At 42.6% G+C, this 15572-nt stretch overlaps 1 protein-coding gene and 1 long non-coding RNA gene across 3 annotated transcripts in view; both read left to right on the forward strand.

Moving 5' to 3' along the window:
• etv5a (ETS variant transcription factor 5a) overlaps positions 1-15572 on the forward strand; it is a 50497-nt gene that overhangs the window by 24453 nt on the left and 10472 nt on the right. For both annotated transcript variants that reach the window (XM_077617306.1, XM_077617307.1), the window contains exon 9: positions 8946-9014. In XM_077617306.1, coding sequence (XP_077473432.1) covers positions 8946-9014 — 69 coding nt within the window. The remainder of the gene's footprint in view (positions 1-8945; positions 9015-15572) is intronic.
• Positions 9730-15480, forward strand: LOC144087460 (uncharacterized). Its single transcript, XR_013304776.1, has 2 exons — positions 9730-12313; positions 12386-15480. It is a non-coding gene; the product is annotated as an uncharacterized LOC144087460 (long non-coding RNA).

Below are 15572 nucleotides of genomic sequence, written 5' to 3' on the forward strand. Positions count from 1 at the left end.
AAGATTCCGATACACACACTTAAAAAAGTTTTAATTTTATTGTAATGATTATTTCGTGCTTAATATTGATTGTCATCATACGCCTTTTCTTCTACCCTTCATTGCACCTGGTTGCATTCGATCCATTGTGTTTCCCTTAATTCTGCACTGACTAATGCAAAAAAAACGGACAAAATGCCACGCTCCCACCAGTGCTCTTAGAGATATTTGCGCGAGGGAGATGCGGCAAGAGAGTGCGCGATGAAATCATAAAGCAGCCTCTAGCAGTCTGGCCAACTGGCTGTCTCAAATGCTTGTACAGTGGTACCTCGAGATACAAGCTTAATCCGTTCCGGAACTGAGCTCGTATGACGAGATTCTCGTAACTCGAGCGGACGTTTTCCATTGAAATGAATGGAAAACAAATTAATTTGTTCCAGCCCTCTGAAAAAACACCAAAAACAGGATATTGGATTGGAAAAAATGTTTTATTTCTTCTAATTCGCCATCTATTAACAAAGTAACACATAACTAATTGTTTAATAGTAATAAAATGTGTTTAATCTAACTAAAATTGGGCAGATTTCGCCGACGGGAGACAGAGACGTTTGGGGGCGTGGGGTTCCTTTTTTTTTTTCCACGACAACGCACTCGTAAACGGAACAAACAAATTTAAATTAACTTGGATTAATATATACAGACACTCAAACATACGTTTAATTTAACTTTACACAAAACTGAATTCTAATTTTGTTGTTATCTTTTTTTACCTTCGTTCTGGCCGGGTTAGCGGTTTGCCACGCATCCACCCTCACGTTCGCTAACGATGGACTGTTTGCTGTTGTATTGCCTTCAAAATATTCCCAAAATGATGCACACAAATGTCCTCACAATAGGATAACTAATTGTTTAATAGTAATAAAATGTGTTTAATCTAACTAAAATTGGGCAGATTTCGCCGACGGTAGACAGAGACGTTTGGGGGCGTGGGGTTCCTTTTTTTTTTCCACGACAACGCACTCGTAAACGGAACAAACAAATTTAAATTAACTTGGATTAATATATACAGACACTCAAACATACGTTTAATTTAACTTTACACAAAACTGAATTCTAATTTTGTTATCTTTTTTTACCTTCGTTCTGGCCGGGTTAGCGGTTTGCCACGCATCCACCCTCACGTTCGCTAACGATGGACTGTTTGCTGTTGTATTGCCTTCAAAATATTCCCAAAATGATGCACACAAATGTCCTCAATATAGGATAACGCAAGACCACCGTCTTTAAAAAACGATCGCGGGAGCTTTCCTAAGAAAGAATAACAGGAAATGACATAGCTGAGCTTCCCACGTAGTGATTGTGGGTAATGAAGTTTTATTCTGAGAAAGGTTGCCATTGCCTATGGTTTTGTGTGCAGGAGTATACTTCATTACCCAGAAAGCCCTCTTTTTGCATGCGCGTTGTGCGTTTCCTGGTCGTATGAGAAACTCGTCTGAATTAATTAGTTCCGTGCTCGTAAATATTGTTATACACGAAAGATATGCAAAAAAGACCTGGCTTGGTCGCATCACGAAATTTTGACCGCATAACGGGCGAATTATTCGATCGAAATTTCCCCCGTAAGACGAGCATTTTGTATGACGAGCGGTCGTATGACGAGGTACCACTGTATCTCAAAATTTGTCTCGTATCTGAAGGTAAATATTTGCTCGGAATTTTACCCATATCTCAAATTCCTCGTATGTCGAGGCACTCGTATGTCGAGGTATTACTGTAGTCCGATTGGGAACCCTGAATGCTAACACACTGATGGCGGTTATGAAGGTATGCATCGAACCAGAGAAGAGCATCTTGGGACAGACCAATCGAATGAAGTTTATGAAGGAGGAGATAAATAGTGGTCAACCATATCAAAGGCTTTCCTGAGATCAAGAAAAATCGCTCCAGTTAATTGGCCTATATCAAAAGAAGAAAACACATCACCTGTGGATTTTAGCAAAGGTGTAGTAGAATGATTAGGTTTAAACCCAGATTGATGACAGAATATCGAACGAGTTGATATAATGAAATAAATGCTTAAAGATTAACTTTTTAAAGATTTTAGAAATAAAACATATTTGAAATTGGTCTATAATTATTCATTTCAGAGGGGTTTCCACCTTTGAAGAGAGGGGTAACTGGCACACCTCTACATTGAGGGAATTGAACAGGTAGATAGAGACATATTGAATAAATCAGTAAGAGGATACATCAACACTTCTGCTGCAAGTTTAACAAATTTTGCTTCTAAGCCATCTGGACCAACACTACTACAATTTAGATCACAGATAACATTGTATACATCCATAGGCAGAATCTTATGAAAAGAAAAAAGCTGTTAACAGTTGAAATAGTATGATGTGACCCACTTGAGGATGTAAAATGCTGATTGAAGGAATGGGCAATAGTTGAGGGGTCAGTAAAAGTTTCATTATTAATTTGTACCTGGTTGATGGAACCTTAATGTCTATTAAGAACGCGATTCAACTGATTCCAGAACTGACAAGGATTGTTGAAATCATGGGTCAGACTATCTTTGCAGTTGCTTTGGGAGTTCTGGTTTTAGTTTTGCATTGATTCCTCAGGTAACGATAGGATTCCCAATCGATTGGATTTCTGGACGGATGGTATTTGGCCCAAGCTTTAGCCCGCTCTTTAAAAAGATGAATGAGATCAGACCTAATCCAGGGTAGGTGTCTCCCTTTAACTCTAGTGGACTTAATAGGGGCATGTTTATCGATGACACCTAAAACTTCAGAGTGGAAGTAATTCCAAGCATCCTCGGGAGAGGGAATTAGCTGAAACCTATCCCAGTTGATAGCAGAGATATCCTGAATAAAATTGTCAGTATTCAGCCTTTTGTCGCAATCTGATAAATTTCAGAGGGCAGCTTGGTATTCTGATTTTCCGTACACAAAAAATAACAATGGTCACTAAAGCTTTCAGGCAGAACACCGGAAGCCACAATTCTATTAGAATTAGTGACTAAAATCCAGTCCTATAAAGATGAGGATCTATTGTCAACTCTGGTGGGCTCAGTAATTAATTGGGTAAGATTTATAATGTTAAAAAGGTTCCTTTCATTGCCAGATGAGTGATGAAGCATTTATTATTGAAGTCACCCAGGATGATCAATTCAATGTGCTTCTCTAAGGAGTTGATAGTGGATAAAATGCAGTTAACAGAGTCGGATGGAGCAGAAGGTGGCCCACAGATGTTCCTGATGATTAAATGTTTGTTTGCATGGAAGATTAAATTGCTAAAAATACATTCGAAGTGGACTGGATCAACAGTGGGAATGACCATTTCTGCTACAATATTGTCAGAAACATATATGTGCAACCCCGCCTCCTCTTGAGGCCTTTCATCATCATTTACTTTACCACGGAGCCACGTTTCAGATAAGGTGATGTGGGGTTTATGTATTGTAACCCAGAGTCTTGGAAGATCAATTTTTTTTGAGGGAGGAATAAGGCTCCTAATGTTGACATGGAAAAACCCTCAACCCTTTAGTGAATTCTATGGTGCTCAAAGAAAACACATGGCAAGTTGGTCAAGGAGCTGAATTGGAAAATTAGGGCCACATAACTTTTCCCTTCTCTGATGGGGGGCCGGTGTCAGTTTGTAACAGAAAAAGTGTGACGATCGTAGGGGAGCTTAAAAAAATATTGTTTTCCAGAAAGCCACACATAACCAAATAACCCTTTCCAGGTTCTTTCCTGAAAAAAAGTCAGGAAACAAATAACACTTAACGAAATAAATAATAACTAAATAACCCTCTCTGAGTTCTTCACAGAAAAAAGAGGACAAAAATAAGACTATTTATGAAATAAATAATAACTAAATAACTCTCTCTGGGTTCTTCATAGAAAAAAAGCCATGGAACATTAACTTTCTGTTGTGCCAAGCACAATCTTCTCCCTTTGCTCTGAAGTTTATGCACGACACCACAACCGTCATTACAGAATCCCACGTCAACATTTTGCAGCACAGTGCTTGCTGGTGAATTCGGCAGTGGACTCGTAGCGGGGCGGTGAGACCCCTTTTTTCCCACTCCCGGTTCATGCGTCCCATTATTAGACCGCGAGTTTCGGCCACCATGCTAGGAGCCCCGTCAGTCGTGATGCTAGCTAGCTTTGACCAGTCCAGGTCCAACTTCTCCATGGTTTGGCAGACTTTGTCAAAAATATCCTCTCCCGTTGTAGTCCATTTGAGACTTTGGAGGGCTGCCAGATCCTCGCAAATCTCAAAGTTTGCGCTAACTCCACGAATAAAAATGAGCAGTTGCGCTGTGTCTTGCACGTCCGTGCTTTCATCCAGTGCTAATGAAAAAAAGTCAAATTCTTTCGTCTTCTGCTGCAGCTGGGCATATACATTACTCCCGATTTCTTCAACGCGTCTGGTGATTGTACTCGCCGACAGACTTACGGCATTAAATGCATCTTTCTTCTCGGGACAGACTTCCTCCACGACAATATCCATACATCTCTTAAAAAACTCTCCGTCAGTGAAAGGCTTACCGTTGCTTGCTATCAGTTTAGCAACCCGAAAGCTGGCCCGAACGGATGCCTGGTTCAGCTGAGCTTGGCGTAGAAATGTAGTCTGCTGATATAATAGTCCAACTTTTAGCTTTGAGAGTTTGTCTGCTCGTATTTGGCCTTGCACGCTATCGTACTTGTCTTTGTGACGGGATTCATAGTGCCGGCGAAGATTGTATTCTTTGAATACTGCCACCGTCTTTTGACAGATGAGACAAACAGCCTTTTCTTTGCATTAAACAAAAAAATAATCGTTTGTCCACTGCAGGTTAAATACCCTGCATTCTGAATCAATTTTTCTCTCAACTAACTTTTTCGCCATTATTCCGTCCTCAAACAGGTTCAGGTTGCACAGTTTTTATATGTTTGAATAGCATCGCAATAGCGATGGCCCCAGGGCTCCGCCCTCACCTGCGATCATCCAGATGTCTCCCTAACACTCTGCTCGCGCATGCAACGGTGGAAGTGCCTGCATGGATCAAAGGGAAACACTCCCCGCGCGTGTCACCAAAGAAGCAATGCGAAGGTCCGCTTCACTGGGATAATTTGTGGGCTCAGCAGGGGTGCAATGAACCAAACACAAGATTAAAACGTCCCAGTCTTCAAGGCCAAATGGGAAAAAAATCCGATAGCATCTCTGGTATTGTTCAGAGGGCCGGTCCAAATGTGCCGGCGGGCCGTAGTTTGGTGACCCCTGGTATAGAGGGTGAGGAGCAAGAGCAACAAACAGGACTACAGACATACACACTCAGACTGGACAGAGACAGCTACACACAGATTCACACACACCAATTGGGTAGAGAGAAGCACAATAACCAATACCAAATAAAGCAGACAGCACAGTCTGCATGGCCCGTAAAGAGGATTTTAGCAGTTGTAATTACAATATAGTCTGTATTTAGTCTTATTTATAACAACGACAAAGGCTCTCATTTCACGCCGTCAACGCAGTTTACGGCAAACAAAAGTCGATGCTGTAACTTTGGAGTGACAGCAGAAAAAACATGAATCATAATGTGAACTTACTGGCTAATAAACAAACAAACCTAATATTATCCGAGAAAACATCAAGCCTTACACAACATTCCAATCTACAAGGCAGGCAATAAAAAAAAAACTTTACAGATAGGAACGAGCAAAATAATGGAGAAATATACGCAACAATTGTCATCAACATAGGGTAACGGTGGCTTTACTCCAGTAGCTAGCGTCAATCATGGGGACTTAGCGGAGAGCTCAGTAAGAAACGCCTCCAATTCTGCGTGTGAATGAAAAAGATTGGTTTTACCACCATGGGCCACTCAATATGGATGGAAACAGCATGGAGTACGGCAAATCTAAGTCACATAGCTGCTTCTTGAATTGACCAAACTGCCGGCGTTTCTGCGACAACTCGCTGCTTAAGTCAGGGAAGATGTGGATCTGTGAACCACTAAACCCAAGCTCTTTCTTTTCCCTGGCTAGCGTCAGGATCTGTAGCTTGTCCTGGAAGTTTAGAAATTTAACCAGGATCGGTCGTGGTCTAGCTGAGGAGACTTTCGATATGAAGTGTGGGGAACGATGACAGCGCTCTATGACTGGAGCTAAGTCAGCCACTCCTAAAAGGTGCGGGATCAGGTACTTCATGAAGCCGAGGATATCCTTACCCTCGGCCTTCTCAGGGACACCTATGAAGCGTAGGTTGGAGGCACGGTTTCTATTTTCGGCGTCCTCGGCCCGCACTCTCAGGCAAGCGTTGTCCTTCAAGGATTTTCACACGCTGGAGCAGGCTCTGTATGTCATCCTCGTCGGTGCTGGTTCTCAGCTTGAGTAAAGCAACGTGGTCTCCCATAGTAAAGAGTGAGCCTTCGATTTTTGCAAGGCAGCCATTACCATGATCAAGTTTAGAGTCAATGTGAGATCATCTCCTGCTTCATAACCTGCATGCCCCCCAGATAGTTTGAATAGAGATTGAACTAGGATCCCTAGCCAGAGTGAGGCCAACTGCTTTAGTCTTTTCCTGTCACAGTGACAGATTATTTGGTCTAAATAATTGTTTCAAAAGTGTTAGTGAGGCCTCAGCAGTTCAGTGCCAATGTTAATTGTTAATGTTTTTGATCAATTCGGTATAGTAACTCTAAATGGTACGGCCATAAAGGTTGGTCATTTTGGGCGAGCAGACTGGAGCTTGTTGCATATCGTCACACCATGGCAGCCAGAAAAAGGAGAGAGGGTGAAAAAATAGCACTGTCACATACAAATTTGACTGCACTTATAGCCAATTCAGACAACCGAAATAAGTTATGTCTGATACATTTCCCTATTAAAGCCCCCAGTTTTCTTTTTGTCTCTTTATAACTACATTTATCAATTACCGTAATTACTCGAATTTAACGCGCACTCGAAAATAACACGCAGGTAATTTTGGGCCAAAAAAATCTGGAAAAACGCAGTACTCGAATATAGTGCGCACCTAAAATTTCCCGCTGACGAAAATCAGAAATCTTACCTTTTTTTCTTCGTTTCACAATTGTTTTGTTCAAACAAATTTATTCATTAGAATCCTTCAAATGAAGAGTTCCTCTCTCTCTTTGTCTGTCCTCTCATACATCTCTTCGTTGAGAATCCTATCAACGTCCACGCTTCCTTCATCCACTTCTTCTTCCTCCCACAACACATCATCCGATTGGCTTTACGAGATGACGTAAAATCCGTGCGTCAAACTGAGTTTGACAATGCTTTTTTCGATCGAAAATTTGTAATTTATTTTATTCAATTCAATTTCAATTCAATTTATTTGGCAAGAAAAAGCACCAGGCTAAGGGCCATGTAACAAGACCAAAAAAAAAAAAAAATAAATAAATAAAAAAAAAAAATTAGTTCTTGATTATAACACGCACCCCCAACTATTGGAATTAATTATATAGCAAAAATATGCGTGTTATATTCGAGTAATTACGGTATTATTGTTATTTAATCTATTTTGAGCTGTATTTACTTTTAATGCAGGTATACCTTTTTCCTCATTTTATTAAGCTGGCAACCAAAGTAATATTTTGGCATCGATAAATTTAAATGTTTAAACCTCAAAGCGGACTGGTTCTTAACAAATTGTCAATACTGGATCGGTGCTGCAATTTCCCCATCCTCTTCTTTTCCTCAGGTTATCAACACACACGTATCACAATCATACACTAACGAATGGACACACTCACATGGACTAGCCAGAGATGTCTTCAACTATTTTAGATAAGGTCAGCCTTGCGTACCCAGGTGCCGAGCCAAAGTCCAGCCCATTAAAAGGGTCTTAACTGCAATGGCCACGGTCTTCCGAGATATCGGCTCAGCCTCTGGGTCCTTTGTGCATATTGACTCCCAAGCTCGAAAGACCAATGAATACAATAAAGGGTAGGTTCGCCAACAGACAAAATAAACTAGCTTCATTTATTGTCAATAAATCAAGTGTTGAGACAAAATTATATCAATTCAAAACACATTATTCAGTGGCTGTGTACTCACAGGGTTAATTTAAATTATTCTCAAGCGATGCAATGGTCACAAAAAATAAAACAACGCAACTCCCCTCTGCCTAATATGTCCATGAAGGGGGGGTGATGTGTTACGTCCCCCGATATACACTCTCCTTTGTCCCGCCCTCTAGTCAGTTCCACTCTACGCGATTGCACCTCAAGTCTTATCTCAACTCTCCGCACACAAAATATTTACACCTTCAGTTGCCTTTCCCACACTTTCAAATAGTCATTAATCTTTTATTCACACTTACAATAATCTTTTCTTCAAACATACAATAATCTTTTCTATGCAGCTCTCTAGGACTTAGCTGGCTGTCAAAGAGGTCTAACTTCTTCTGACGAGGTCTAACGAGGTCTCCACTCGTTACCTGTATTAATAGCATCAGTTCTAACTCATTATCGGTATAAAAGACACCTGTCCACAACCTCGCTCACTTGAGTCTACCCAGGGAGCACTATCCTCAGATAGGCTTTGCAGATTGCTCCGCCGACATTGGCCGGTGCTCACACTTAGAAAAAATAACTCAAGAAGAATGGAATCTATTGTTTGGTGACTCTGATGACGATGAATCAGACTTTGATTTTTTTTAATATTACGATGATGAGGATTAAAGGATTTAAAATTGTATTCTGCCTTTCGCCCGAAGACAGCTGGGTTAGGCTACAGCAACCTCTGCAAGCCTTTCAAGGATGGGCAGTATGGAAGATGAATGAATTAATATTTTTTTAAGAAAAAAGTAGCAAGGTGTCTCTGTACTGGAATCAATACGGGAACCGTGATATTCGAGGGATTACTGATTACTGTATTAGCTTTTCACTCCACTTTGAACTATAAGTCACATCACAATGTTTTAATAATAAACCATTTGAATTCCAGATTCTCCCTTCGACAGAGATCACCAGCTCTACTTTGATGACACTTGTGTTGTTCCTGAAAGATTGGAAGGTGAGATTTTTTTGCATGATGGTGGGCTTGATTTGAATCCCCAAGTTTTTGTGGTTTTCACTTCTCTGTCATCTAGTAGAAATGTCTAATTTTAATGTATTTGTAACCTAACAACTCACCTTACAGTAATCCCTCAAATATTGCGGCATATGTAGTCCAGACATAATCGAAATGCCATGAAGTAGGATCACCCCATTATTAATAAATACCATACTACTGTGATCCATCCTTCTTTCCGGCTTCAAATTTCAAGGCTTCACAATATTACAGTTTTTTTGGGGGAAAAAAGGTCATAAAAATGTGAAAATCCACGGTGAAACGTTCTTGTCACTAGGAAAATGGCGGAAGACAAAGGACTCAGCACTGAAGATAATAAAATGGCGGCTAGCGAGCGGTGGCCATCATTTTTATCTGAAAGTAGAGCATCGGCAGGCCGGGGCATCAGCCAGGGGTCTTGGCGGGGTGTGCCTCCAGGGTCGGTCGGGGCTCTCGGCGGGGCGTGCCCGCGGCGTTGGCCGGGACGCTCGGCTGGCCGTGCCTGCGGAGTCGGCTGGGGCTTTCGGCGGCCCGTGCCCCCGGCGTCGGCCGGGGCTCTCGGCGGCACGTGCCCCCAGCGTCGGCTGGGGCTCTCGGCGTCGGCCGTGCTCGCGGCGTCGTCCGGGGCTCTCGGCGTCGTCCGGGGCTCGCGGCGTCGGCCGTGCCCGCGGCGTCGTCCGGGGCTCTCGGCGTCGGCCGTGCCCGCGGCGTCGGCCGGGGCTCTCGGCGGGCCGTGCCCCCGGCGTCGGCCGGGGCTCTCGTCGGGCCGTGCCCCCGGCGTCGGCCGGGGCTCTCGGCGGGCCGTGCCCCCGGCGTCGGTCGTGGCTCTCGGTGGGCTGTGCCCCCGGCGTTGGCCGGGGCTCTTGGCGGGCTGTGCCCGCGGCCTTGGCCGGTGATCCGGTGGCGAGCGAGGTCTGAGCGAGGCAGAGACGAGTTTTAATTGTGAGGATCATTGATGGAAGCGCCGTAGGGGCAGTAGGAGGAGCCTCTTTCTGCAAGAGGTTTTTGGTGCACAAGGAACATGGCAACCGCCGTGTCTTTTCTTGTACAAATATGCTTTTGTACAATGACATGACACTGTCCAGATGATTGCCGAATTCAATGCCTCCGACCATGTGTTCATCAATTTCCTGGACCTGTTATTCCAAACACCGTGCCATATTGAAGATCACACAGTACACTAACACCTCACTACTTTGCGCTTCGGTTATTGCTGATTAACTCTTTCACAGGTCAAAAAAATATTCAATAAAAAAAAAAAAATCATTAAAAAAAAAAAAATCCAACAGATGCTTCCCGCACCACATAGATACGTTTCAGACAGCCAAGATTCAAGCTGAATGTGAGCACCCTTGTGACATCTCGAATCCCGATTGGCCAGCATTCACCGGGACTACTCGGACGCCGATTGGCTAATTCCTCTCTCTGCATTTCTGCAGCCTTCGTCGTGGCGAATAAGCGAAAAATATTAACAACTAATGAAAATGTGGCTCTGTTGGACATGTTGAAAGTGGGAAATAGCTTCGCAACCGTAGCTGGAAAATACATACTTGATGAATGAATCTACCGTTCGCTACATCAAAGAGGAAGAGACTAACATCCGTAAAACTGCCTCTATAATTCTAAAAGGATGCCAAAAGGGTCGTTAACACGCAAAATAAGACCATTGTCAGAATGGAAAATGCACTTTCTTTCTGGATCCAAGATTGCAGGCTTAAAGAATATTAGCCTGGATGCAAATTTAATCTGAGGTAAGGCTAAAGCTTTACACAATGTTATGGTGGTGGCAATTTGGCCTTAATAGCGTGTCGTTATATGGAGAGGCGGCCTCTGCAGGCGAAGCAGCAGCAAGGCGTTATGTTAAGGATGTGTGCCCCAAAATTATTGAGGAAAATCCCCCGGAGCAAATCTTGAACATGGATGAAACTGGCCTCTTTTGGAAGAGACTGTTGTCCCGAACATTTCTGTTCAAGGATGAACTAAAGGAGCCAGGGTTCAAGGCTACCAAAGATCGATTGACTCTCCTCATGGGTGGGAATGCTGCAGGATTCATGCTCAAGCCTGGCCTTATTTACAAGTCACAGAATTCTCAAGCATAAAAAAGGACAAAAGCTTGCTGACAGTGTACAGTGCCATTCATCATCATATTCATCTCATCGTACTGCACAGGTCTTTTCATCTCCATATTAAAATCAATAATATAACTTAAGATGTTGTAACATGAATGTCTCTCTCTCTCATATGTGGGCCTCTTAATAAAAAGAAAATAAAACCACCAGAAGCCACTCTTGCTACTAGGACTCAGCACGGAAGACAAAAAACATATACAGTGGTACCTCGATATACGTATTTGTTGGGTACCCTTTAAAATCCCCAAATCATAATAAGCAACACACAGCAGTAGTAGATCAGGACACCACCCTCAGATTCAACAATTTTAACTTTGAGAAAACATTTAAAAATAACCTTTGACCTTTTATAATTCCCCTGAAAAGTGACAAAAAATAACCTTACACCTTCATGCGGATTTTAAACGGCCACTTGTGTCTAAACAGAACTGGCAAATGATTACAAATTACAAATGAATACAATTTGAGATACGGGTAAAATTTTGAGCAGATATTTATCTTGAGATACGAGACAAATTTTGATATACGAGCAGACAGCGAACGCGACATGCTGCTCATAAGAACATCATGGGCACTGTCTCTCTCCCCGCAACTCCCTCTTTGTAATGTCTCTGCGAGCACCGGGCGGAGCGTTGCATTTTTTCTTTTTTCTTTTTTCTTCCTGTTAGTCAGTGCGAATGGCGTATATACTACTTCTCGTTGGCAAGTGGTTGTGCGTTATCCTATTGTGAGGACATTTGTGTGCATCATTTTGGGAATATTTTGAAGGGAATACAAACTCAAACAACCCTTGATATTGACTGAAAGTCAGTGTGGAGGCGGGGCAAATAGAACCAACCCGGGAGAAGAAAGGTACAACATGTCTAACAAAATTAGAATTAAGTTTAGTGTTAGATTAAAAAAAAGAAATGAAAAAAATCAGACTTAGGCTTGTCATCATCATTGACTAGACAAAAGCCTAATTGTCATCATACCCAGCTGCGTATGACGAAATTGAAAGTGCTTCTCCACAAAGTGCGCTTTTCCCAGGCAAGAGCCCAACCAAGTGATAGTTTCAGACTTGCTGGCACTCTGCCGTGATGGATACATCGCATCACCTCCCGAGCGCAACCAACTCCCGGCGACTGCGAAAAGGTTTGCCTCACCGATGCCAACAAAGAATAAAATGGATCACTTACCTCCCACTGTCTGCTTACTTACCTTCAGTCAGCCAGCAGGAGGCAGATCACCGCCCAACGTCCTTCATGTTTCCTCACCCCGAAGTTGTTACACAGAGGGGATTGTGTGTCGTGCTACTGCAAATTCAGAGTCCTGATGGCTGTGGGAAAGAAGCTGTCCTTAAGCCTCTTCGTCCGTGCTTTGTGAGACTGGTAGCGCCTGCCAGAGGGAAGAAGCTGGAACAGGTTGTGACCAGGGTGGTCCGGGTCCCCAACAATGTTCCCGCCTCTGCTGAGGTAACGAGGGCTGGCAATATCTTCCAGTGAGGGCAGAGAGCAGCCAATGATCCTCTGGGCAGTGTTAATCACTCTCTGCATGGCCTTTTTGTCTGCTGCCGTGCTTCCAGCGTACCACACTGTGATGCCATATGCCAGGATGCTCTCCACCAATGTTCCCTCTAATTTTTCGTTTGTCTGAGCAGAAAGACAACCTCCCTGAGCGCACTGAGTACCAGTGTGAGCGACATCATCATTGCTCGCTATGGGCACATACCAGTATCACACCTGCCGTAAGCAGGTGCATGTCAATGTTCCCTCTAATTTTTCATGTATCTGGGGCATACACACAAGCTCCCTGAGCAAACGGAGGACTACTGTAAGCAACATCAGATATGCACCTTTTATTTTCAAATAAGTAATTTGGTCCACTTTAAAAAAGACAAAAATCTGAAAAATGGGATGTACAAATGTTATACAGTATGTGAGAGTCCTGCTTTGGCCATGGGAAGAGTCCTGCTTTGGCCTGGCTGAGGGTCCTGTTCTGGAAGATATGAGACATATACACCTTTCAGACATAACATTTTGGTCACATTAAAACATTCACATTTTGCACAATGACTTGTGCTGTAGCTTGTGATGCAGTGCAAATTCCTGTAACACTGTCTGTAAAATATCTAATTACACAGTTTTTCTTGGCATTTCTACTACCCATAAATGATGTAATAGTAACAACATTTAATGATTAATATCCGTAAAGACAAAATCTTAATAAACGTCACTAGAATATGCACAAATCTGAATTAATTTTTACCTTATTTTTCACGTCTGTCCTTCTCACTTCTCCAATGGTTGTACACTTTGTCCAGGTTGATGGCTTCGTCTGCTTCTTGCTTGGACTTTATGCGCATCAGCTGATCCAAATGTGTCACTTCAAGACGATTTCTGGATTTTGTTTTGATACGATTCATTAAACTAAATCCTCTTTCACAGTCGGCACTGGAAGCTTGAAATGTAGCACAAATATCCACAAGCTGTGAGATCTCCTTTAGCTCCTCACATCTAAGTGTTGCAGCAACCATATCTGAGAATGTGCTGATTGACCTCTGTTTAAGTTTCTGCTTCATTATGTACTTGAATTCAGCACACTGACTGTTAATGGTCTCCATAGACTGTAGTGGGTAGTGGAGAATGGCCTCAAACTTCTTTGCCAATGTGGCAATGTCTGCTGATCCTTAGTCTCTACTGATGTCTGAGCTCAATGTTTCAATATCAAATGCAGACCACTCCTTTAATTCATCCTCTGGAAAACGAGCATCCATGTGATCACACAGCTTACTAATAAAAAGAGTCATCTCACCAGTATTTCTGCAATCAGCTGATGAGGTCCCCATTGCCTCTTTGACACGGTCGCTCCACTGTACATCCTTCTTCAAGTATTGGGAACGCAACTTCTCAATTTTTGCTCTAGAAAAGCAGTGTCCTTCCATCACAGTCAGGTTGCGTCTTTGTAAAGTGAGGCAGAGTTGTGCTAGCTCACCCAAAACATCTCCCAGAGCAGTGATAGTAACCTTGAATTTTGAATTACTCAGCTTTTTGTAGCAGTACCTTGCCACTGGATCTCTGTTATTGGTGATTTCTCTTTTACAGAATTCTGTAAGCACAGTGTAGTTCCTCAGAACAGCATTGACAGCTTGGTGCCGCAACAGCCATCGAACTTCGTTCAGAGGCCTGAATGACAGTGCATCTTCATCAAGAATCTTTGCCAGGTCCTCCATTTTGCCCCTCTTCACAGCGGACCTAGAGAAAGTGGAATAGACAGTTCTTAGAAGAGTTTCAACATCTCGCATCGAACGCACATTTTTCCAGGCATCATCAATGCCCAAGTCCTCTCTGTGGGCCACACAATGTTGTTCAGTTAAGTGTGGTATTTGGCGCTTTAACAAAGCTGCAACTCCGTTGTGTTTTCCTAGCATCACTGAGGCACCATCCGAGGTCAGCATCACCATTTTCTGCATGTCCAGTCCATGTTTGGAGTAAAACTGAGTTATTCCTTGCACAATATCCTGAGCAGTGCATGCTGTCAGCTGGATGTTGCCACCAAACACAGTTTTGTAGTTAAAATCATTTTCCTCCCTGTATTTAATATATATGACTAGCATTTTGTGTACTGATATGTCTGTGCTCTCATCTACTATCAGGGTATGCCAGGGTGCATTTTTAATACTGCACATAGTCTCATTCTGCACTATCTCATTGATTGAGTTCACAAATTCAAAGGCATAGTTTTTGCTTTGTCAGCTTTCTGGTATACTCATATACTTTGCCATGTGATCGTGGATTTCTTGAACTGACAGCATTGATGCCTTCATTTTGATGGCAAGTAAAATATTGTCAATGAGAACTTTAACTTGTTCACGGTCCGATTTTGTTTTGTGTGACAGCTCGTTCCTTTTCCCTCGGTCTTTTGCGCTCTCCCGCAATAATGTACCAATCCCCTGTCCCATCTTGAGTCTTCGTAAAATTTCGACAGCTTTTAAATGACTTTTATGCTGAATGTGACGCATGAGATAGTCCATCTTCCATTCAATCCACATTTTTCCATCTGAAAACTCACTTGCAACTTTGGCATCTCTGCATATTTTGCAGAGTAGACCTTTCTCACTTGAAAAAGAAAAAATATCACCCAATTTCACCGCTTTTTCTTCTATTGTCGCACGCTCCGACAACCATTCCATCTTAAAAGAATTGCATTTCTTTTTTACTGTGGCTTGGCAAGTGGATGTGTCGCTGCCTGTTCGTTTCGCCATTGTTAGGTTTATCCTTAGGTATTTCCAAACTCAGGTTTCAATAAAAAAGGCATCTGTAGTCACATCTCCATTTAATTCTTGCAAGAGAGAATACATCCACCCGCTCGTCCGGTCAAGATTATTCTAACAACTCGAAGTCCTGTGTCCAAC

Source organism: Stigmatopora argus, chromosome 13, assembly GCF_051989625.1.
Source record: "Stigmatopora argus isolate UIUO_Sarg chromosome 13, RoL_Sarg_1.0, whole genome shotgun sequence".
Classification (NCBI taxonomy): domain Eukaryota; kingdom Metazoa; phylum Chordata; class Actinopteri; order Syngnathiformes; family Syngnathidae; genus Stigmatopora; species Stigmatopora argus.